Below are 25,041 nucleotides of genomic sequence, written 5' to 3' on the forward strand. Positions count from 1 at the left end.
ATGATGACAGCGGTGGTGGTGATGAGATGATGGTGATGATGATATCAACTTATTGACAGGCAGAGATGTCTTTCCAAATCCTCCCCTGTGATGTAAACAGCCACATTCACTGCCTAGATCCAGGGCTGACCCTGGGTTCAAGCACTTCCTACATCTTTTCTTCCTTGTTTTCACTGGGCTCTGGTACAGAATTTCATGAGTGCCTCAGTCTGTTTCCAACTATTGTTCTCCTTAACTTTGACCTGTACCTGGTTCGAGCATGTTAGCATGCTGGTCATCCTTCTGAACTGCGTGACCTTGGGCATGTTCCAGCCCTGTGAGGACGTGGAATGCCAGTCAGAGCGCTGCAATATCCTGGAGGTAGGATGGGGTCTAGTGAAAAGAGTCAGAATGGGGTTCAGGAGACCCAGATTCAGTCACTGAGTAGGCATCCTTGGGTAAATCACTCCCTTCAATGCTCTCATTTTCCTCATCTGTATGATGAAAGGGTTATACTAAAGAGTGAGTAAGGTCCCTTTCAGTTCCAAGTCCTATGATCCTATGATCTCAGATTCCAAAGAACTCTCTAGGAGAGCCTCCTACCCCAATGATGGAACCTGGTCAGTTGAGCTTAAAAAACAATTCCCATTCTTGTCTAAACACATATTCCAGGGGACAAATACAGTCTGCTCTCAGTTATTCGCTGAGATTATACAAAAGTCACTGGAATATGGCTATTGGGTCCCAGTGTGACTTTTCTTTGTTGATCATGTCCATCAGTTTTAATAAATTAGCACAAGGATCATGCATATGTTTAATAAATAGTAGAATTAGTTGGCATCTTTTGAGTAGACCCAGAATATGAGGTGGGGTGCATGTGGGGAGCGGGAGAAAGGAGGGTCCCATGATAGAGTCAGGCAAAATTTTCCATAGGTAGTCCCTTAACTTTTGTCCAAACACAAAATGATTGTGTCACATTAAAGAGAGATGATTATTCTGATTAGCCTCTTCTTTTCCTTTACCAATATAGGCATTCGATGACTTCATCTTTGCCTTCTTCGCGGTGGAAATGGTCATCAAGATGGTCGCCCTGGGAATCTTTGGCCAGAAGTGTTACCTGGGAGACACATGGAACCGTCTGGACTTCTTCATCGTCATGGCTGGGTCAGTAACCAAGACTCACAGACCTCCTAGGAGCTGGAGTAAATCCACCAATCTACAAGCATTTGTTAAGTGCTTACTATGTGCCAGGAACTGCGATAGGTGGAAAGGATAGAAAGGCAAAAAAATGAGATGATCTCTATTCCCAAAGAGCTTGTACAATCATAAACACATGTATAAACATGCATCCACCCATATCCACTCACATCCTCTCAGCTGTGTACATACATAAACACCCCTTCACAGACTTTCAAGCGCATATATTACCATGACGTATATAGATGCACACACAGTAGGGCAACTGAGTCACATACCTGCCATCCATCTATAATCATATTTGGCAGATTTTCCTGAAAGCCAACAGGTGTTAGAGGCAGCTTGGTGGCACAGTGGATAGAGTGCCTGGCTTAGAGTCAGGAAGACTCATCTTCCTCAGTTCAAATCCAGCCTCAGATATTTACTAGCTGTATGACCTTGGGCAAGTCACTTAACCCTGTTTGCCTCGGTTTCCTCATCTGTAAAAATGAGCTGGAGAAGGAAGTGGCAAAACCACTCCAGTATCTTTGCCAAGAAAACCTCCAAAGGGGTCACAAAGAGTCAGACATGACTGAAACATGACTCTACAACAAGTACCAGCCTACTGAGATCTGATCAAAGAAACTCATGCCACATAAGTTGCTCTTCATCTGGGCAAAATTCTCTATGAAATAGAGAAGAGAAAGACTGAGCCTAAGGGAGGGAGAGGGCATCTCTCCTCTTGTTTTTTTAAATACATTTTTTCAACAAACATTCCATGACCACCAACTATGTATGGGTCCCTGTGCTGGCCCCAAGAGTCTGGGAGCCAGATAAGGAATATCTAGCTCTTGCTGGCCACTCAAGTTGCTTAGCCTAATAGAAGATAAGACGGGGATACAAAACAAAGGGGTGAGACCAGCTAATCTCTAGTCCTTCCTAGCAATCGCATGATATTTTTACTGTTCAAATGTCCCTTCTAACCCTTTCATTCTCTATTCTAAGTTGCCTTCCAGCTCTGACATTCTCAGCCTCTATGAATCCAAGTGCATGGGAAAGTTATCAAGTACCTAGAATCTACTCCCACCTTACCTCCTCTACTTAGAATCCCTAACTTCCTTCAAGTTTCAGCTCCTGTGATGCCTCTGATGAGAATCCTTTCTTGATCTCCCTGGTTTTTAGGGTTTTATCCTTTCCTCAAATTATCATGTACATACTGACCTGTATACATGTCACATCTACCTCTGCCAATAGTAGAATGTAAGCACCCTGAGGGCAGGCAGAGTCTTACATTTTTCTTTGTATGCCCAGATACTAGCATATAAGTTCATTTGCAGCATGAGGCAATGAAAAATCTACTGGATTTCAGAGTCAGAAGACCTGTGTTTGAACCCCAGCTCTCCCACAGAATACCAGTGTGCCTTTGGGGGAATAACTTAACCTCTCTAGACCTCTGTTTCCTGATTGTAAAATGAGAGGGTTGGACTGGCTAGCCTCTAAGGCACCTCTGAGCTTTGACATGTGATCCTATGAGGATAAATTGAAATATAAGGATTTTTTATTTCAGTTATTAGGACTGGGTTAACAATGCCCAACCAGGTACCCTGCGGCACACCCATTCTCTACCTTCCCCATCAGCTTGGGTTCCAGTATCCCTATTGGCCCCCCAGGTTTATCTGCTCTTTTCTTTGGACAGTCAGAGTACCATGGGATGATTTCTTTGCCAAAAGACTTTGGGAAAATGTCTCTGAGCTTTCCAGGCTAGTGGAAGTCACAATAGCTCAAGGCCCAATGTAGTCTCTTTCTCCTCAGTCCGGGGGCTGGAGATGCATTGGAATTATTCTGGGCACTCCAATAAGCCACAGAATGAGGATTAAATGCACGCTGTCCACCCCCGGCCCAGCCTCCCTAAGTGAGTTGATTACACTAATAATAGAGTTATGGAGGAAGGGAAGCGATAAGCAGAGAAACAGCAAGCCAAGCTACAACTCTGAGCTGCTGCAACAGATGGTCATGGGATTTTCTTGCAGCAAATTGCTTCTGCCTAAACAGCAGAAATTTTAATCCATGGCCCATGTCCACCAAGAACACAAAGAACGGAAAAAATGGTCTACCAGCAAATCCACAGCACAGACTTGAGCCTCATCCCCTGCCTCAGGGATACTGGCTGGGTCAATATCCCAGACTGTGAATGGGGGAGACCTTGAAATCACCCTAGGACCAGTGAAAGTGGCTTATAAACTATGTTGTTCTGAGCCCAAGAGCCTATGCAGTACCCCAAGTGTATAATGATTCCCCCTAAAGTAGCACCCCTCATGGTCACGGGAACACTTTTGTTGTTGTTCAGTCACTTTTCATTCATGTCTGACTCTTTGCAACCCCATTTAGGGTTTTCTTTTTTTGGAGGCTATTGGGTTAAGTGACTTGCCCAGGGTCACACAGGTCTGAAGCTAGATTTGAACCCAGGTCCTTCTGACTCCAGGCCAGGGCTATATCCACTGTACCACCTAGCTGCCCCATTTGGACTTTCTTGACAAAGATACTGGAGTGGTTTGCCATTATCTTCTCTAGCTCACTTTACAGATGAGGAAACTGAGGCAAACAGGGTTAAGTGACTTGCCCAGGGTCACACAGCTAGTAAGTGTCTGAGGCCAGATTTGAACTCAGGGAGTTGAGTTTTCCAGACTCTAGGTCAAGCACTCTATCCACTGTGCCATCTAGCGACTCAGAAAAAATCCTGTGTCAAACTATTTAAGAAGTGCTCTTATGTGATCTCCATTTATAGATGAGGAAACTGAGTCCCAGAGAATGACAAGGATTAGGAAGAGAATGGAAAGCAAGTCATACAAAGATCAGTGAATGAACAAGAGTTGTTTAGCCCGGGGAGAGGAGATGTAAGGGGATTATGATAGCTCTATGCAAGCATATGAAATGAGGAATAGATTGGTCCTGCCTGACCCCAGAGAAGAGAACTAGGAGCAGTAGGCAGAAATTACAGGGGTGCTGATTTTGGCTGAGGAAGACCTTCCTAACAATGCATATTCACCAGGGAGAGAGGAATTTGCTTTGGGATGTAGTGAATTCACTGTCAACAGAAGTATTCAAGCCAAGGATGGATGACCAGCTCTTGGGGATATTTTCAAAGTTATTGATTCACAGAGTGAGAGAGTTAAACCACTGTGATGCCAAAGATCCCTCCCAGCTCTGAGAATCTAAGACGTTAAAGAACTTGCTATCACACCAATATCATGAATGAATAAAAGCACATTTGGGGTTATACTGCCGGAAGAAAGAGAGGTAAATAATACCTAGCCCTTGCCTGGAGCTAAGTGGTACAGAGGCAGTCAGGTGGTGGAGAGGATAGAGCACTGGGCCTGGAGTCAGGAAGCCTGGGGTTCGAATCTGGCCTCAGACACTTACCAGATGTATGACCCTGGGCAAGTCACTTAACCCCTGTTTGCCTCAGTTTCCATGCCTGTAAAATGGGGATATTACCAGTATCTACCTCCCTAGGTTGTTGTAAGGATTGAATGTAGGAAGCACTATATATTTAGTTAGCTGTTTTCGTTACTAATAGTCACAAACAATGATCCCTCAAGTTTTTAAAAAATTGTTTCATATATACATATGTGTGTATTAGTATTCACAAGAATCCATGTGTTAGACTCAGTTGTTACTCCCATCTTACAGGTGAGGACACTGAGACTGTCAGAGGTTAAGTGACTTGCCCAAGGTCATAAGTTGGTTTCTAGGGCAGGATTCAAAATTCAGCTCTTCCTGGCTCCAAGTCCAGAACTCTAATCACTATGCCAGCTAGAAGTCTAGAGACTGGGACACAAAGCATAAATTTTGGACTACTTGATCTCTAATACTCCTTCTGGTTCTAACATTCTCTGCTCTGAGTTCTAAGGTCCCTTCCAGCGCTAACATCCTGTCTTCCATATTCTAAGGGCTCCTCCAATTCTGCCGTTCTGTGTCCTGTTCTAAGGAGATGGCTGGATTCTGACATTCTCTGCCCTATGTTCCAAAGGCCCCTGTAGCTCTGCCAGTCAGTGTTCTCTGTTCTAAGGGCCCCTCCAGTTCTAACATTCTATGTTGCATCATCTGAACGCAGGACTGTAGTGGCCCCTGCAGTGGGGGCCACCGCAGAAAGGCTGTGAAGTCCCAGCCCAGTCCCAGTCCCCAGGGTGGCACCCTGACAGCTGAGGCCTTTGGTCTATGACTATTCACTGTAATTAATGCATGCCACTTAGTGAGGGTTTCAGCTCCATCTAGGCCTCTCCATCAGTATTTTCTATGCATGGGCTCAGTGTTCCATGCTGGCAGCCTCAAACCTAACGATGTCATCCTCAGAAGAGAAGAAGGCTTTAGTGCTATGCTCTGGGCTGGCTCCAATAAATCCATCCAATTAGAGGGAATCTCTCTCCATACCACACACCTTCGAAGCTTCCCAAAATGGGAACATTTACTCACTTGGCATATTTTTATGTCTTATGAGATGTATCCGTTAAGGATGCCAGGACTGCAGTTGGGCATCTCTGCAGATTGGAATAAGCCAGCTGGGAGTTCGTTTTCCTTAAAGAGTCTCTGAGTATGATTCATCCTTTGGGTTTTGACATGTCATGATGCTGTGCCGTCCTAACCCAACCCCAGAGTCTTAGAGGAGGCTGAGGGTTAGTCCAGGTCCCTCAGAAGATCACTTTACTAGACATTTCTATCCCTGCTTCTTGTTCTGCCCTCTGAGGGAAGGCAGAAGAAGTCTTATCTCTCTCCCAGGTAACTGGGGACCAGAAAAAGACCCTCCAGTGCCAATAAAAGGGAAGGAAGTCTATATCCTGGATATGGTTGATGAACTGGGAATCTGCCTTGTTCTGATTTTCTCATCCTGCTCTTCTGGCCATGTACGTGGAGCAGATAGTTATTCATAGAACCATTGTCCCTGTCAGGACCATAAAATTCCCCAGGATCATCTGACAGAGTTCAATTAGGAGAAACCAAAGGGAAGAACAGGAGCTATTACTGACTAGACTGAGGTCATGGATCAGAGGGCACTATCCTAAAGCTAAGACCATGCTCGGAAGTGGGAGCTCTGAGACCAGCCATGAGGCACAGCCAGACCAAATACAGTAAGTTCAGGAACCTCCTGGGCTCTTGGGCTGCTCCACTCACCAGGGCTCAGGTATGGGAGCCAGGCTGGAGAACTATAGGTCTGGCACAAGCACCCCTCAGATGGCCCCTGGATTTGGACAGAGGCACAGAATGTGTGCCCTTGGTCTAGGTACAAAGCCAAAAGACAGGGGCCAAGCAGAGCTGGATAACCAGAGAGGAAGAAAGATGGGAAAAAACCACACTCTTCTGAAGTCTACCAGTAGGTTTCTCCTTAGCTGCCCATTGGTCCTTTCTGTGAACAATGTGTTGCTGTGGGAAGAGGCCAAGCTTGTGGGGGCGTGGGGGTGGGGAGATAACCAAAAACCTTAGTATTAGCCTCAGTGAGCTGTGTGACCTTCAGCAAGTTGCATTCCTTCTCTGGGCTTCAGTTTCTTCCCTTATGATATGAGAGGATTGGACCAGAGGATATGGAATTCTGTGAAATACAACCATTCATTTGGAGAACTTGGAGTACAGTCCGTGTGTTCCAGTGATTAAAGGAATTCCTAGACAAGCCCAGGGATGGAGGTCAGTGAGCAGACATGGAGTATGGTAGTACCCCCCTCGCTCTGTGTTGGGAGGCAATGGGACATAAAGCAAGATCCAAGGAACCAAGACAAAAGGGAAACAGGTCATTGCCCTAGCAGGCATAATGGCAGAGTCAAGGATGTTCATACTAGATCAGGAGGTCACAATTCAGGTGGTTGATTGTTTCCAGCCAAATATTTTTTGTTCTTGCTTTGTGGTGGTGGTGGTTGTTGTCGTTTCTATTGTAGCTACTCGTCTTCCCCACCCTTTGGTAGTACTGCTATGCCACCATGGTCATGCTCATGGTCATAAGTAGGTTCTGCCAAGCTTCCCGACGACATCACCTGGTTGGGCTGTGGGCTCATCCATATTGCGGGTTTCTCTGGCTGGGTTCCAGCCTCATTCCTTACCCAGAAGGCCAAGCAACTGTTCAGTTTCCTGGATCAATTGGTCCATCAGCAAATGTTTGCTAAATATCTGCTATGTACCCAGCACCGTGCTTAGTACTAGAGACACAAACACAGAGGATTTGGCATTCCCTGCTCTCCCAAAGGAGCTTATGCCTCTCTCCCTGTTCCACGAGCAGGGGGTAGGAAAGCAAGGTCACTGTCATAAGATCATAGATATAGAGGTAGAAGAGACCATAGAGGTCACACAGTTCAACTCCTTGCTTTTACATATGAAGAGACTGAGGCCCAAAGAACTTAACTTGCCCAAGGTCACACAGGTAATAAATGAAAGAGTTAGGATCTGAGTCTGGATCCTCAGAGGACCCCGAATTCAGTGTGCTCTTTCTACTGTACCGTGCTTTTGTTGTTGTTTAGTCATCTTTCTGTTATATCCAATTCTTCATAACCCCTTTCGGGGGTTTTATTGGCAAAGATACCAGAGTAGTTTGCCATTTCCTTCCCCAGCTCATTTTACGGATGAGGCAAATAGGGTTAAGTAACTTGCCCAGGGTCACTCAACTACTAAGTGTCTGAGGCTGGATTTGAACTCAGGTCTTCCTAACTCCAGGTCCGGAGCTCTATCCACTTAGCCACCTATATACCCTATTGTTTCTCCTGAGAAGTTCAAAAGTATTGAGAAGCTCTGGAGCATGATAGGCGCTGATTAGGTTTTTCCCTAAATCTCTTTATTTGTAGCCAAATTGGCAAACACCCTTTCCTGGACCTTAACTTGGATAAATAAGGCTTTTCCCTCCTTACTGTTCCCACTCCCATGCACTCAGTTCTCCCTCCTTCCATTACCTGAACAATTACAGTTGCCTCTTACCTGGTCACCCTGTCTCCATCCTCTTCCCCACATACTTCATCTTGTACTTAATATGTATTATGAGATTATTATTCAATCATTCAATCAATTCATCATTTCACTCCCATCCCCAAGCATCTACACGGGCTCCCATCTGGCTGTAGGATAATGTCCATGCTGCCCAGCCTAGCATTTAAAGTCCTGAACACTTGTAGGCCATCCACCTCTCCAACCTGACCCTGCACCCCTCCCCAGCACTGATTTGACATTTAACCTGGAGCTCTGGGGGCCATCTCTACTCAGATTCTGTGACTTCTGCCCATGCCTTCTAGTCTGAGTTGATCTCTTTGTCTCTTTCCCTCCAGCATGATGGAGTATTCTCTGGATGGACACAATGTCAGCCTTTCTGCCATCCGGACCGTCCGTGTTCTCCGGCCACTCAGAGCCATTAACAGGGTGCCAAGTAAGTCCATCGGGTCTTTCCATAGTCCAGGCTCGAGAACTGGGCAGCTCAGCTGGCAGAGCTGGGGTTGACAAAGCTCAGCCCAAAAGCAGCTTAAAATCAGTACAAGGGGGTACAAAGCTTTTGTCCTGGGAGCCCTACCAGCTCCTTTTAGTCTTGTAATTCCCTAACTCCTCCTCCATCCCCTCTATATCATATTATCAATGTCAGGGAGTTGAGAAACATATTTATGCTTTTGTAATTAAAGAAGGGAGAGAAAATTTGCTTTTGCAATAGGTTCTTAGAGCATTCCTGTTGTGATCCAGACTGCAAACAGGATAGGGCAAGGCTGGTCATGGAGCATCTGGAGATAGGGGGAAAGGAGAGCCTGGTGCCATGCAGAATGTGGTTTTCAAAGGAAGACAGGCTCTCCACAGGAGTCCTTTCCCATCTGAACCTAGGTCTGTGCTTGCTAGGCAGCCTAGTAAGTGGAACAAATCTTACTTTTACTTCTATCTTTTTTTGTTTTTTACATTCTCTCCATTTCTGAATCTGTCCCTCTTCCCTGCCCTTCCCAGCAAGCCATCTCCTGTAACAGGGATAGCAATTGTGATTTCAGTGGTTATAGGGAACTCCCAGATGAGGAAGCCCCCTTACCAATACAAGGCAGAAATTCCTTGGTACCTCTTAGTCTTAGAGCATTAACCTGAGCACAGAGAGGTCAATCAGCTTGTGGTATTAGAAGTTTGACTTTAACTTAAGACTTCCTAGCTCCAAGGCAAGCTTCATATCCATCATATGCTGTCATAGTTCAGAGGGGGGAAGAAAACCCTAGCAATGCATCAAAAGTGTCTGACAGCATATGCAGTGTTCCACACCCATGTTCTCCCACCTCTGCAAAGATGAAAGCAAGGTGCCGTTTCTCAACTGTTCTCTAGGGCTGAGCTTGGTTACTGTCATGACAAAAGGTAAGTTTATTCTGTTGTTATTGTTTTTATTTACAGTGTTGCAGTCATTATGTATGTTAATTTCCTTATTCTTCTTATTTCACTCTTGGGGCATATTGTTCTATGATAGCCAAGTCCTGGGCTCATAGGGTCATAGGAATAGAGCTAGAAGGCACCTCAGAGGCCATCAAGTCCAACTCCTCATTTGTAAAATGGGGAAACTATGACCCGCACACAAGAAGTAACTTACAAGCACATGGGGTCATAGAGTCAGAGCTGTTCGTATGTGGTAGTATAGGAATAATAGATATTCATATAGTACTTGAAGCACCTTGAGATAGAGAGTTAGAATGTAAAGAGAGTTGACCATCAGTTAGAACTTGGGGTACTCTGGGGAAAGGGTATAAGAATGAAAGACAAAAATATGGAGATGGGGAGAAAGAGAGAGGGGGGGAAGAGAGAGAGAGAGAGAGAGAGAGAGAGAGAGAGAGAGAGAGAGAGATTCAGAGACAGAAAAGGACAGAGACAATCACAGAGACAGAGGGACAGAAACAGAGTCATAGAAACAGAGAGAGGTAGAGAGAGATGAAGGAGGAAGGAGAGAGAGAAAAAAGGAAAGGTGGGGAGAGAAAGAAGGAGAGAAAAACAGAGAAAGAGCAAGAGGAAGGGAGAGGTGAGGAGAGGAGGGAAGAAGGGAGACATAAAGAGAGAAAAAGAGAGACGAAGGACAGAGAGATTGAGAGAGAATGAAAGAATAAATGAGAGGGAAGAGAGAGAAGAGAGAATGAAAATGAGAGAAAAATGAGAAAGAAGCAGAAGGCAAAAAAAATGAAATAGAGAAAAGAGAGGGAGAGAGATAAAGAGAAGACAGAATGAGAGGGAGAAAGAAAAAAAGAATGAGAGAGAAGACAGGAAGAGAGAGGTGAGAAGAGAAGGGAAGAAGTGAGACAAAGAAAAAGAGAGAAGTGGGGTGAGGGAGAGGGAAAAAGATTGAGAGAGTGAATGAGAGAAAAAGAGAGGAGAGGAGAGAGAGCGAGAAAGAGACAGAGAGACAGAGAGATGTACAGAGGACCAACTAGGGAGAAAAGAGTCCTAAAACAAGAAACAGCTGTCCTTTTGCAGGCTTTGCAGTGAGGCCCGGTACCCAGATGAGGAAAGAATGCTGACCCAAAATCAGCAGAAACCTGGGTTCAAACACCACCTCCAACACTTATTAGTTTTGTGACACACAGCCAGTCACTTTTAATTTCCTGTTCTGAGAAATGGAGATAACTACACCTCCCTTGTAGAATTGTGGTGAGAATCAAATCAGAAGAAGTATCTCATTTACGTGTGAGCTATTATGACGTTACCATACGATTGATATCAGCCACTATCACCCAAGGTGACACTTGAACCTAGATCTTTTCCTGACTCCAAGGCCAACTCTCTATCCGTTCTAACTCCATGTCCCTAAGTACTATACAAACATTACCTTCTCCTAAACTATCACATAATAACAGCTATATTTCTGCAGCATTTTAAGACAGATAAAATGATTTTCACACAAAACCCCTGTAATATAGATAATGCAATTATTATTATATCCATTTGATAGACAAGGAAACTGAGTCTTGGGGAGATGAAATGACTTAATTGGAGTCAAGAGCTAGTGAGTGTGGGATCCAGATCCCTCCTGCCTCCAAGCCCCAGGCTCATTCCAGTGGACCTCACTGCAGCTACTTCATGTCACAAAGATTATGCCTTAAACAGCTAGAAATTAACTTTCAAGGGTGTGTGTAAGAGCCCCTTCCAGAGCCCTCTGGTTCTATCTGAAGAATAAATAGAGGCGTTGTCAAAGATGGCCTTTAAACTCCAGAAAGTCAAGCAGATTCAGTTCCATGGAGAGCATCCTAAGGCAGCTCCATGTTTGCCTACATTTCATAGCTGAGCAAATGCCAGCCTGTCTCTGTAAGGGTAAACCCCACATGGGACCCTGCTGGCTTTTATCACAATGAGCCAGGGTCTAACAGATCACAGAAGTCCACTTAGACCCAAGAAAAACTGTCACAGGATTTTAGAGTTGGAAAGACCTTAGACTTCATCTTGTCTGTCTACAGAATTTTACAGAGAGGTAAACTGAGACATAGACCAGCCCCCAAGGTCACACAAGTAGTAAGTAGCAAAGCTATTTGTTGACATTAGAACTCAGGCTTTCCGACTCCAAATGCATTGCTCTTTTCATTACATTATGCTGCCTTTCTCTTGTGAGTCTGTCCTCTGCCAGTTCCAAGGTCAAAGAACCTTACTAGTCCTATGCTAAAATTTCTAACCTTACCAATCCCGAAATAAAATCCCCTCCATACATTCTTTCCTGCTGTCTGTATTCCTTATATCTCTGTGGTCACTGATGGGGGCCTTTAGCTTCTACAATAATGTCTTGTCCTCACAGACCAAGTTCCCTCTTACACCCATAATTTTATTCTCTTCATATTCATAAACTCCACTTGTCTTCTATGAACAAAAGGGGCATGGCTTACCCAAAGTGGAAGTGGAGGGAGGTGGCATTTATATGCATGTCTTCTATCCAGGTCTGAAGAATAGTATGGACAAAGACTCAGGCATGAGAAAGCCAGAGACTGTCCTTTGAGTCTATATGCTTATGTCATGGAAAAAGACCAGAAAGTGTTCATATCATTTAGTCCTAGGAGGGTCATTAGAGACTAATCCAACTCTGTCATTTTACACAGGTGGAAATTGAGGCCCAAGGAATTTATGTAAAATTTCAAGGTGTAATTCCATTCCATCCAGCTCAATTACTGAGTCTTGAAGACCTGCTGGGTTTTTCCCACTCCTGTAAAAACTTGTCGGAGATTCTAACCCATTCCGTGAATGACATCTTGGCTTATTACATCACTGGTCCTTCTATATTTTTGAATCCTGTTCCCCGCCTCACTCCCTCCTATCTTGACTTACACAGAATTCTGTGGGAGTTGGATTTGAACACCTCTAAAGCCACTATACCACACCAGACTAACCCCTCAAATACTAGAATTTTCTTACTGAGACTCAGCAAGGTCTTGCTTCATGTTACTTTTTCCAGGCTCTTTAATTATCCCAATCAATAAATGCAATGGATACAGTAGGCTCTAGATTAAGAAACACAGGCCCAAGGCTCCTGCCATCCTCACCATAGCCTCTCTGTAGAGGGGCCCAGACAGCATCATCCAAGAAGCATTGGCTGAAACCCATCTGCTGCAGCATGGGGCCAAAGAATGTCAGAACCTGAGGAGACCTTTGAGGTTGTCTTATGCAGCCTCCACATTGTACACTGGAGAACAGCTAGGGGCAATAACTCTCCTAAGGTCGCACAGCAAATAAGTGATTTATCTGAGACTAGAGCCCAGGTGTAGTCAATAAGATCACCAAACCCATTTCTAGATGGATGTGGCAGGACCAGTATAGACTGTCAGCATCACAGTGAAACAGACAACGGAGAGCTTCTTATTTGCAATCCTTGAGAAGCCATGAGCCCTTTCTCCTGCTTTAAATGTGATATGCAGTAGAATTAGCCCTGGCTGTGGAGTTGGAGCACATGGGTTAGAATTCTAGCTCTACCATTTCTACCTGGGATATCTTGGACAAAGCCCTCAACCTCTCTGTGCCTCAGTATCCTCATTTATAAAATGAGAGGGTTGTGGGAAATGAGCTCTAAATTTATGATTCTGGGATACTTCTAAGAAAACCAAGGCTCTGACACAGAGTTCTGCATCAGTCAAGATGGGGGCTAAGGGGCAGTGCAAGGCAGGGAACAGCATTCAAAATACAGAAGAATCTGTGCCTTAATAACAGGCAAGATACAATCCATTGACTGGCTTAGAATCTGAAACAAGATTTTTTTTCAGGGCTGGGAAAACCCCAGCAGGCCCTCAGGACACAGTAATTGAGCTGAATGGAGTGGAATTGGAAGGCACATTTTCTATAGCTTCCTGAAGCTTGAGGTTAAATTCCTATTTTTGTAAATGTTAGGACTTCCTCACAGGCAAACTAGTCTAAAAGAAAAAGAAAAGGACAGCAGAGTTTATACAACTGGTTATTTGGAAAAGATATATATACAATTTTAAATCTAGTCCTTTGTCCTGAATTCAATGGTTTTCCCCCAAAATATCTAGTTCCATGAATGATATTTTTTAACTCTGAATATGTATGATGAGCCATTCCATTTTTTTCTTAAATATATTTTAAAACATGGATCAACAGATTCCCTCTTCACCCCAGGAAGAGTCAGTCAGTCAATCTATAAGCATATATTGGGTGCCTAGGCTCAGTGGATAGAGTTCTGTGTCTGAAGTCAGGAAGACCTGAGTTCAAGTCCAGCCCCAGCCACTCACTAGCTGTGTGACCCTGAGCAAATTACTTAACCTTGTTTTGCCTTAATCCACTGGAGAAGGAAATAGCAAACCATTCCAGTATCTTTGCCAAGAAAACCTTGTACGGGGTCCCAAAAAGTTGGACCTGACTGAAGAATATCATATGCTTGGCACTGCCCTTTTTATTTTCATAATTAGAAGTCTAGCTTTGTTTTTCCTAATCTACAATTATGCATTGGCAGATACATCTTGGTTCTCTTGAATGTTTGTGCTCTGGACCAATGTATACTGAGTCCTACTGAGATGTATGCTGCTGTTGCTGCTGTTCAGCCATTTCGGTCATGTCCAACTCTTCATAACCCCATTTTGGGTTTTCTTGGCCAAGATAATGGAGTGCTTTGCTGCTTCCTTCTGCAGTTCATTTTATAGATGAGGAACTAAAGGGAAAAGGGTTAAATGACTTGCCCAAGGTCACACAGCTAATAAGTGTCTGAGGCCAGATTTGAACTCAGGAAGATGAGACTTCCTGCCTCTAGGCCTGGCACTTAATCCACTTTATCGAGCTGCCCATCTATATACCTATTACTGCAGCATAGCTACTAGGATTGCTTCTTGTTGTTTTCCCTCATGTTCAAGTGGATATCCTTGCATTATGTGAAGTAATTATTTATATTCTGGATAATTGTCACCTGTCCATACCCACTTGAATGAAGATCCTTGAGGGCAAGGCAGGGCAGGAATTGTTTGCCTTTGTCTTTTTCTCCCATTGCTCAGAACAGTGCCTGGAACATAGTACACATTTAGTAAATGCTTAGTAATTAAAAAAAAAAGATTAGAGGTCTAGGCAGGAGAATAAGATAAGAAAGTGGGAGCTAACATTCCAAGAGCTGCTTCCTTTCAAAGTGTCCCACACACAACAGAGAATTCCAGATGTTCCGGAGAAAAATAGTTGCTGCCTGATTTGTCAGCTGACACACCTCCTCTGGTTCTGATACTTGCATGACAGACAGAGAATACCATCTCCACTACAACATATGCCAACTCAAGACTTTGGCCCTTGGACATCCACCCTGTGGAGAAAGACCTCAGCTCTGCTGAGGTTCCCAGAGAAAGGCATCTGAAGGCCAGCAGGAACTGTATGGCAATGAGAAATATAAGGATGGCAGAAATCATCCATCTGTCTGTTAGTCCATCCTTCCATTCATCTATCTGTCTGTCTGTCCATCCATCAGGTGTTTACTGAACCCTGCTCTTTGCTCAGTTCTGTGTTCAGCTAGTCCAGGATGAGATAGGGTGGGACAAAAACAGAAACAAGAGGAAGAAGAGACCCAGACCCTGTCTTTGGGGAGCTTATAGTCAGGGGGATATCAAAGAAAAGCATACTCCTCACCTTATGTGGGAGATTCAGAGAAGTGACAGACTCAATGAATCTTACCTTCAGGAAGTTCACTCTCCAGCTGGGGAGATAACCTTCACATATGTGAAACAGTGAAGGCCACAGACAGGGCAGTGTGTGTGTGTGTGTGTGTGTGTGTGTGTGTGTGCTGTGTCTTTGTCTCTGTGTCTGTGTCTATGTGTGTCTGTGTATCTGTGTCTGGGTGTGATTCAGGGATACATTGTATATTACAGACACCAAATGTTCTGGGAGTTCAGAAACAAGAAAGATCATTTGGGGCAGGAAAGGATTCCTATAAGATTGCGGGACTTGGGCTGAGCATAAGGCCCCTTATCTTCTCTTTGCTCCCTGCTCTAAGGTCTGCCTTCCTCATTTTTTTACCCTTTTTAGAGAAAATCCCAATTCAAATGAGCTCTCTTTAAACCTACTTCCCACCAGCTGGGACCTAATGAGACAATGAAGTCTTTCATCACAGGCTTATAAGCTTGTTGTCGGTTTTTCATTTGTTTAAATATTCTAGAACATTTCAGTAGTGGGATTACTGGGCATGAAGTCAAGAGTCCTGGGTTCTAGCCTTGACTGTCACTAACTAATTTACTGTATAATCTTGGGCAGTTTTCTTCCCTATCGGGACTTCAGCGGCTCCATCTGCCCACTGAAGGGATAGGAGGCATTATGATAAAACGGCAAGATCGCTGCTTTGGGAGTCAAAGGACCTAGGGTTCAGTCCTGCTTCTGCCACTCCCTTTGTCAACTTGGACGAATCATTGAACCACTGTAAGCCTGAGTGTCCTTTTATAAAATGAGGGGATTGTACTAGATGGCCTTGAGATCTTTTATCGCTGAAAAGCTATGCTGCTGTGATCCTTTGATGACATTATCTCGAGGTTCCTTCCATGTCTGACATTCTACAGATCCATTTCACCTCTGTGTTTATAGGGAGTTAGCTAGGTGATCGAGCACCAGACCTGGAAGGAAGGTGAGGAAGGGAAGAGGAAGAGCTGAGTTCAAATCCAGCCTCAGACTCTTACTAGCTGTGTAACCCTGGGCAAATCTCTTCACTGCTGCCTGCCTCCGTTTCCTTTTCTGTAAAATAGGGATCATAATAGCAACTACTTCCCAAAATTGTGGTGAGGATCAAATGATTTAACATTTGTAAAGTACTTTGCAAACCTTAGAGCAATAAATAAGTGCTTGCTTTTGTTATTATCCAATTTCATCCAGGGAACCAGGATGACCGCTTTACCAGATTATCAATGATAAGGAACATTCCCTGGTTCTCTCCCCGCTGGCTGAGGTTTACGTGTGGGCTACACTCATGCCAGTATGGAACCACTGACATGCATATTGGTCTAGTACCTGAGTCACCAGAGCAATTAGGCCTGATATCATGGGTGAAAAATTGACTAGCCAAATCCCATCTGAACTTCAAGGCCCAACTCAAGCCCTGTGTCTTCCAACAAGCCTTCTATATCCACTCCAGTTCACCCTGAATTGACTTTTCTCTAGGCCACACAATCTAACCATTACACTCCATATAATGTTAATTGCTCTTTCGGGTATATGAATTTTGTCTCCCGAACAAAATAGAAACTCATTGGATCAAGGTGTATTTCTTCTCATCTTATATCTGCACAGGGTTGAGCATACTGTTGGCACTCGAAGAGTTGGCACTCAGGATATTATCTTTAATCTCCTTTTGCTTAGTTTCATATTTGTGGTGGGGATGGAGAAGATTCCACCGGTGTCAGAAGACTGAAACAAATCCTAATGGGTCTTGGAAAATCGTCCTCAGGACCAATTTTCCCTATTTGATGCCACAGAATGAATGGTAGCCATAATAGGCATTTAGGCATGGACAGCTGAAATGACAAGGAAACAAACACATCAGCATTCATTCACCTGTGTGTACGTACTGCACACACATTTAACAATATCACGATTTACATTTTCAATTCCATTTACATACTCAATTCAATATAATATTCATTACACACCCTAGATGGTGAGAGAGACAGGAAGATGGAACCAGACACCATCTGTCCTCTTTCTTTGTTGTTGTTGTTCACTTGTCCAGTCATTTAGGACTCTTCGTGACCCCATGGACTATAGCACGCCAGGCTCTTCTATCCCGCACTATCTCTCAAAGTCTATCCAGATTCATGTGCACTGTTTCGACAACACCATCTATCCATCTCACCCTCTGTGGTTCCCTTTTCCTTTTGCCTTCAATCTTTCCTGACATCAGCGTCTTTTCCAATGCTCTTCTATCAGTCTCTTATTCAATAGAAGGTCACAAGATGTAGTTTATTACTTATAATGAAGTATTAACCTTGCCAGGCAAATAGAGGTCAAGTAGTTCTCCAAGGAAAAGAAAACCATTAAGTATAAGAGGTCTACCTTTTCTTTTATGTTACTTCTAATAGCTTCTCTCATCCTATCCCCAGCAGGAATCTTGTTCTTTGATTGATGTCATTCACAACTCGTTGTTACTTAATAATTTCCTACAAGCCATGATGTACTACATCTCCAAAGTTTGGCTATCCCTTATTCTCAGGACACTGGGCAGCTACGTGGTACAGTGGATAGAAGACTAGGCCTGGAGTCAAATCCTTCCTCTGACATGTGCTAGCTATGTGACCCTGGAAAAGTAACTTGATCCTTTTTGTCTCAGTTTCCTCATCTGTAAAATGAGCTGGAGAAGGAAATGGCAGTATCTTTGCCAAGAAGACTCCAAATGAGGTCACAAAGTGTCAGATGTGACTGAAATGACTGAACAACAAGTCATCTCTAGGTAGTCTACCAGAAATAAATAATATTCCTTCTTTTAGTAGAACAATTGGCATTTTTTTCTATTACTTTAGTGTTTGCAAAGCCTTTTCCTCACAACCCTGTGAAGGAAAGCTAGTATACAGAGGTAAGCTATGTGGTACACAGCAAATAGAGTGCTGGGCCTGGAGTCAGCAAGGCCTGAGTTCAAATGTGGCCTCAGACACTTACTAGCTGTGTGACCCTGGGCAAGTCACTTAACCCTGTTTGCCTCAGTTCCCTCATCTGTAAAACAGACTTGAGAAGGAAGTGGCAAACCACTCTAGTCTATCTTTGCCTAGAATACCTCCAAATGAGGTCATGAAGAGTCAGACATGACTGCAAAACAACCAACTCTCAGGACAAATTCTCTGGCATAGTCACCTTTCTCCACCAACCTTAATCCTCAAACAGCCTGTTGAAGGGGAAGTTCCATTCTCTCATTAGGAGCTCCAACCCCCATTATACACTGGAGGCCTGTGGAGCTGGTGCGCTGCCTCAGCTGTTTCTAATTAACCTTCTTCCTCCCAGGTAGTCTCTGGGGGATTGACTCTGCATAGTTGGCTTTTTTTAAAGGGCTTCTGCCAATCTGAACTCTAACCAATACAGATTAAGTATAGGCAAACAAATTGTAAGCCACGATAAAAGAACAGATTTCTCCAAATGGGGATCTTTGGATGCATCAACAAATATTTTAGAAAGAGTATAGGATGTAGAGCAGACATTAGCTTAGAGGTCAATTGACCTAAATCCCTCATTTCACAGAGGAGGAGACTAAGGCCCACCCAAAAAAGAACATGACTGACTCAAAGTCACATACTAAAAGATTCAAGACTAGAATTCAGGCCCTCCCATTTGATGATTCTAAGATTCCTTCCAGCTCTAAAGCTATTATCTTAAGATGTTAGATCTATTTCTTTTTCAACTATCATGTGAACTAAAGCATCTTCCTCTACTCTCTAGCCCTATTTTTTATCATCTGCAAAAGCAGTTGAAAATCAGGTCATGTGTCCCCAAACAACAAGATATGGGATCACTTAAATGAATTGAGCATAACTGAGATTTCTTGTAAAACCATCTGAGAGTTAGTCAGTTTTGTCTGAGTTGGGGAATAGACCCCAAAATGAAAATTGAAGGCTAACTGCTGATTCATATAATACATTGTCAATAAATATGGTATCTCTTCCCCTCTGGAATCCCATGTTACATAATGTGTTATTCAAGGCACAGCTCTCACCTTAGAAAAACGAACAGTTAACCACTATCCCTGGTAGGCAAGGGGCATGTTGGTTTTCCCCCCTATTCAGGACTGTTATCTTCCTTTGCCAGACAACTTTTCTTTCCCATTCCCTTTGGCATTTGGGGTTGCCTAGTACCGCAGTGTCTATGACAGACCCCATCTGTTAGCCATTTTCTCTGAGCACTCCGGACGACACTCCAGAAAATGTCAAGTGTCCCAGGGAGAAGATTATTAGTGCCACTTAGATGGAAAATGAGGAGTATAATTTTTCTTTGCTTCCAGTGTGTGCAGGGCCCGGTTTAAATCGCACTGACAAAGAGCACTGAGCTGGATCAGGGAAGAGGCAGCCCATGCAGAAAGCCGTGCCTTCCCTGCCAAAGCAATAAATCAGATAGATTTTTAAACGGCAATTTTGAAGTCATCATTTCTAAGAGCAATGACAGTTTTATCAGCTTCGTTATTTTTTGTTAATCTGGTGGATGGATTGGCCATTCACAAGAATGAAGACCTAATCAAAATGGGCAGAACAGAATGAAAATTGTCCCAGGCTCCCTAGCCTGCACCCCTATCTGATCTCCTAAGGATAGTGATTTCAACATTCCTAAGAGAAGGACCAAGTAAAAGGGTCTCAGCTCAGTAAGAGTGTTCAGCTTTGATTCAAAGCCTTTAGGATGCTAGGGTCCGTTATTGAGGGTTTTTTGGGCAAAGATACTGGAGTGGTTTGCTATTTCTTTCTCCAGCTCATTTTACAGGTGAGGAAACTGAGGCAAACAGAGTTAAGCGACTTAATAGGATTTGGAGCTAGATTTTGTCCTAGATATCATCACTGCCAACCTCTTCTTTTAAAAGATAAAGAAACTGGGGTCCAGGGAGAATAAAAAACATAGGGAGTAAGTAATGGAGCTGGGATTTGAATTCAGTTCTATGCACTGGAAATCCAATGCTCTCTCTATTATGCCCTATTCATAGGAGAGTGACTGGTCAAAACTGGGAGGGAATTCAAAACATTCTAGAAAGATGGACAAAAAAGAGAAAATAAAACTTCCTTATTATTTGCATGGATCTCTGATCTCATCTAGTTGTGTGCTTTCCCCCTACTGAGATCCATAACCCATCCACCACTTCGTGTTCTGTTGTATTCCTTTCCGTGTCTTTCTGTAAAGCCTCCATAGAGGATTTCCTCCACACACTGGAGACCTTTCTCTGGTTCTTTCAGTTTTGTATTCGTATGCCAATGCATCACCTGGCTGCTCATCCATTTGTGGTCTATCAATCTTGTTCTGTGGCCAGGCCACTTCCTTTTCCACTCACAGTGTGGCTTCAAAGATACTAAAATCCTCTGTTTGGCATTCAAAGCCCTTCGTAACCTGGCTTCTCACTCCCTTTGCTTTCTTCTTATACCTTCTTCCCCTCCACAAACCTGTGATACAGTAACATGGGACTCTTTGCTGTTCCTCACACAAGATACTCCCTCTCCCTATTCTAGGCATTTTCACTCGCTGTGCCCCACACCTGGAACATTTTCCTTCGTTTCCACCTCCTGGATTTCCCTGTTTTGTTTAAGTCCCTGCTAAAATCCCACCATCTGCAAGCAACTTTTCCTGGTCCTCCTTAAGATCAGCACCTTCTGTCTAAGATAATCCCCAATTTATCCTGGGTAGATCTTGTTTGTAGATAGTTGCTTGCATGTTGCCTCCCCCATTCGGTTATAAGCTCCTTGAGAACAGGGTCTTTCTTTTTTGGTTTGTTGCCTTTGTATCCTTAGTGCTTAGCACATAATAGGTACCTGGCACATAGTAGGTGCTTCATAAATGCTACTTGACTGACTAACTACTCCTTGCATGTGTATCATCATTATTAGGATGAAATTTAACAGGAACAAATATCAAGTCCTCCATAGACTCAAAAACCACTGCAACCATGCAGAATGACTGTGGTTACCGGTAGATTACAAACAATGTAAGTTAGTAGTGTGTGACATGATGGCCAGGAGAACTCGCATGATTTTCAGCTTCCTGAACAGAGGCATAGTATTCAGAAGAAGGGATATGGTAGCCTCATTACTCTGTCTTCTTCAGATAACATCTGGGACATTGTGTTGAGGACTAGGCAGCACATTTTGGGAAGGACATGTTGGAAGCCCTCATGAAGGGGTGACGAGAAGGATGAGGAGTTTAAAAATGAAATTGTGTGAAAACTGAAGTCACTGAAGATGATTAGTCTGGGATGGAGAAGACCTAGGTTATGTGTGTGCGTGCATGTGTGTGCGCGTGTGTGTGCGCGTGTGTGTGTGTGTGTGTGTGTGTGTATGTTTGTACACATACACATATTAGGGCTGTCTTCAAGCATCTGAAAAGCTGTCATGGACAGGAGGAATCTAATCACTATGGCCCCACAGGATAGAACTAAGATCAGGGTGTGGAAATAGCAGAGAAGTAAAATTCAGTAGAAAATAAGGAGCAGCTTTCTCCAATCAGACCTACCCAACAATGGAAGAAACTACGTAGGAGGCGACCAGTACTCTGTCATTGACAGCTCCCTCTCAGTGATGCTATAGAAGGGGATTGCTAAAGTGGTAAATAGTTGCTTGTTGTTGTTCAGTAATATCTGACTCTTCATGCCCTCATTTGAGGGTTTTTTTTTGGCAAAGGTACTGGAGTGGTTTGCCATTTCCTTCTCCAGCTCATTTTACGGATGAGGAAACTGAGGTAAATGGGATTAAGTGACTTTCCCAGGGTCATACAGTGTCTGAGGCTGGATTTGAACTCAGGAAGATGAGTCTTCCTGTCTTCGGGCCCAGCACTTTATCCACTGCGTCACCTATCCCTATCTGCCCAAAGTGGTTATTATATGACTTTAAAGATACCTTTGAACCCTGAGATTACAGGTTTGCAGTGAGTCATCTCCATAATTAGATTATAAGCTCTTGGAGGCCATGAGCCACATCTTTTTAAAATTCCTCTTCACTGCTAGAGCTAACAGCAATAGCTAGGGTTTGTAAAGGGGGCAAAGTTAGGCTTGATATTAAGAAAATGTTTCTTAGTGATTAGAACTGTCCAAAAGTCAAACGAGCTGCCTAGAGAGATCATGGATCCCTCCGCTCGAGCTCTGTGAGCATTGGTCAGATAACCATTTGTCCAGTGCAGGGATTCTCTAATAGATGTTGTTGGTTTTCTTGTCGTTCAGTTGTTTTCAGTCATGTTCACCTCTTCATGATACCATCTGGGGTTTTCTTGGCAAAGTCAGGGAGTGGTTTGTCATTTCTTTCTCCAGGTCATTTTACATAAGAAGAAACTGAGGTAAACAGGGTTAAGTGACTTGCCCAGGGTCACACAGCTAGTAAATGTCTAGGGCCATATTTGAACTAAGGAGGATGAGTCTTCCTGACTCCAGGCCATGCACTCTATCCACTGTGCCACCTAGCTGCCCTATTGACCAGTAGGTACTTTTTCTGGATCACTTTTTAGGGTAATGATATAGCCAAGATCTTTTCTGTTTTTAGAGATCTTTATTTCCCTGAGATATCATATAAAATGACCTCTCAATGCTTTCAATGTTTTGTCACATCCAGAACAGATTTCTTCAGTGTGTCCTTGCTCTGATCCAGTCGCTGTTCCTGATTTCATTTTCTTAAGTGCCAATTCAATCTCATATACCAAGCACATCGGGAGCATAGGAGTTAGACTCCAAATCTGGTGGTTCCACTATCACTGATGATAAAAATAGATTTCTTTTTAGAAACATAGTCAAATTTGTTCCATTTTCTGTCTATTTGTTTTATCTATGAATGATCTCAGTATGATGTGGCCCAGCTGGGTCTTGTGCCAAGCTTTTTGAAGACTTGTTATTGCTTCCGCTTCTCTCCAATGTTTTATGAAGTGTTGCTGTTCATAGGCTTCCGTCATCCTCCTTTGTAAGAGTTTATAAATGAATCTGTATTCTAAATCAGCATTGCCCCGGGCTTCCATGTACCTTTCACCGATAAGTCCCTGAACTATTGGTTGGCTAAGGTGGTTTCTGGGCTCTTTCAGCCTCCTTCTTGTGAGAACTTTTAAATTATCAGTTTATCTATTATAAGAAATGGTAATAATGAAAGCCTAATTCTTGACCTTTTCCCATTTCCTGTCTTTCAACATCATCAGCCCATGGGTCAGGTTCACATTGTTGTAATTGTTTGCAGTATTCCTTCAGCTCTATCCTTTCTTCTAATTTAATGTTGACCATGTCTTCTCATCTTCATCATTTCTTCTAATCTAATATTGTTTTGAAAGTTTGCTCTGAGTGATCAATGATCTGCTTGGACATAAATAGCTGAGTCTGATATGATATCTACCAATCATTTTCTATCTAAGATAAAGTCAGTTTCATTTTCTGTGGAGTTTTTATTATTGGTCGTATCCAGTGTTTTCTAACTCACTTCTAGAAGAAAATATACATAATATATAAGGGTGATGCCTCTGAATACTCAACAATCCTTTGTCTTCTTTTGTTTCTCAAATCTGAGATGTCTTTCCCAACATACTTGTTAATCATTCTCCCCTGTGCCACTTTTTACCTTGAAGTCATAGTGTCAAGGTATGCGGTGATTAGGTGTGGAAGATGAGGTTCTTTGTGAGATTTCTCTGCCTTTTCATCTTCTACAATAGATGCTGGCCCAGAAGCTATAATCATCTTTTTTTTATCTCATTGATATGTTTTGCTTTTACATCACAAACATTTACATATTATTCCCACTCCATGATAGATTTCTTGTAACAAAGTAAAACAGGTAACTAAAAATAAAACTATAGTTTAATATTAATAATATATGCAACCAAAACTGCATGCATTATTTCATATCTATAATCCTCTTACCTCTCTAATTTTTAAAATTAGTAGTAATCTATCTACTCCCCTTCCTACCTCTATCCGATTAGAGAAAAAGAAAGAAAAGAAAAACAAATATCTTATAACAAATATGCATAGTCAAGTGAAACAAATTCCCTCAATGGGGGCATACAAACATAGATCTGTAATTGGCATTGTGGGTTTGTTTGTTTGATTGATTTTCTTGCTTATGCTCATTGTGAGATGATCCAATCCAGTACCCCACGGGATGAGGTTTCTTACTGCTTCTAGGTACATAATGAAACCAACTCTGTCAGATGCTCACTTCTCCACGACCTTATGAGACATCCTTCTGTTTAACTGAACTCTTTTTTGCCTTCTCATTTTGTTTGTCCTCAATGATGTCATAGGATCATAGATTTCAAATCTGTATAGACCTTCATCTCACCCAAACCCCCCTATTTTATGTAAGAAGAAACTGAGAACCAAAAAGGTTGAGGAATTAATAGAATTGCTTAATAGAATAAAATTAATAGCCCAGGGTTATACAGGTAGTAAGTGTCAAATATGGGTCTCAAACCCAAGTTTCTCCTGCTGAAGCTAAAAATCACTTTGCCCTTATACTTCAACATAAAAACAATGTGACTTTAGATTTGTAAATGAGCCAGTGGGACCGTGAACCAAAAGGTATCAGTGAGGAGATCATTCAACAGAAATAACAATTCTTGTCTAATGTCTAATGTAAGGTAGCTGGATGGGGTAGTGGATAGAACCAAGAAGGTGTGACTTCCGGTCTGAGTTCAAATCCTGCCTTAGATACTTACTAGCCACGTGACCCTGGCCAAACCACTTCACCACTCTCAGCCTCTGAAAATGAGGCTAATAATAGTACTTATCTCACAAGGTTGTTGTGAGGAGCAAATGACATGCACACACAGACATGTATG

General features: G+C 43.0%; 1 protein-coding gene across 1 annotated transcript in view; it reads left to right on the forward strand.

Annotated features, from left to right (window-relative positions):
* The window catches only part of CACNA1H (calcium voltage-gated channel subunit alpha1 H), a 416,322-nt gene that overhangs the window by 261,075 nt on the left and 130,206 nt on the right, over nt 1–25,041 (forward strand). Inside the window, exons 2-4 of the mRNA XM_036737928.1 lie at nt 249–360; nt 1,010–1,143; nt 8,451–8,548. Coding sequence (XP_036593823.1) covers nt 249–360; nt 1,010–1,143; nt 8,451–8,548 — 344 coding nt within the window. The remainder of the gene's footprint in view (nt 1–248; nt 361–1,009; nt 1,144–8,450; nt 8,549–25,041) is intronic.

This window comes from Trichosurus vulpecula, chromosome 9 (genome assembly GCF_011100635.1).
Source record: "Trichosurus vulpecula isolate mTriVul1 chromosome 9, mTriVul1.pri, whole genome shotgun sequence".
Classification (NCBI taxonomy): Eukaryota; Metazoa; Chordata; class Mammalia; order Diprotodontia; family Phalangeridae; genus Trichosurus; species Trichosurus vulpecula.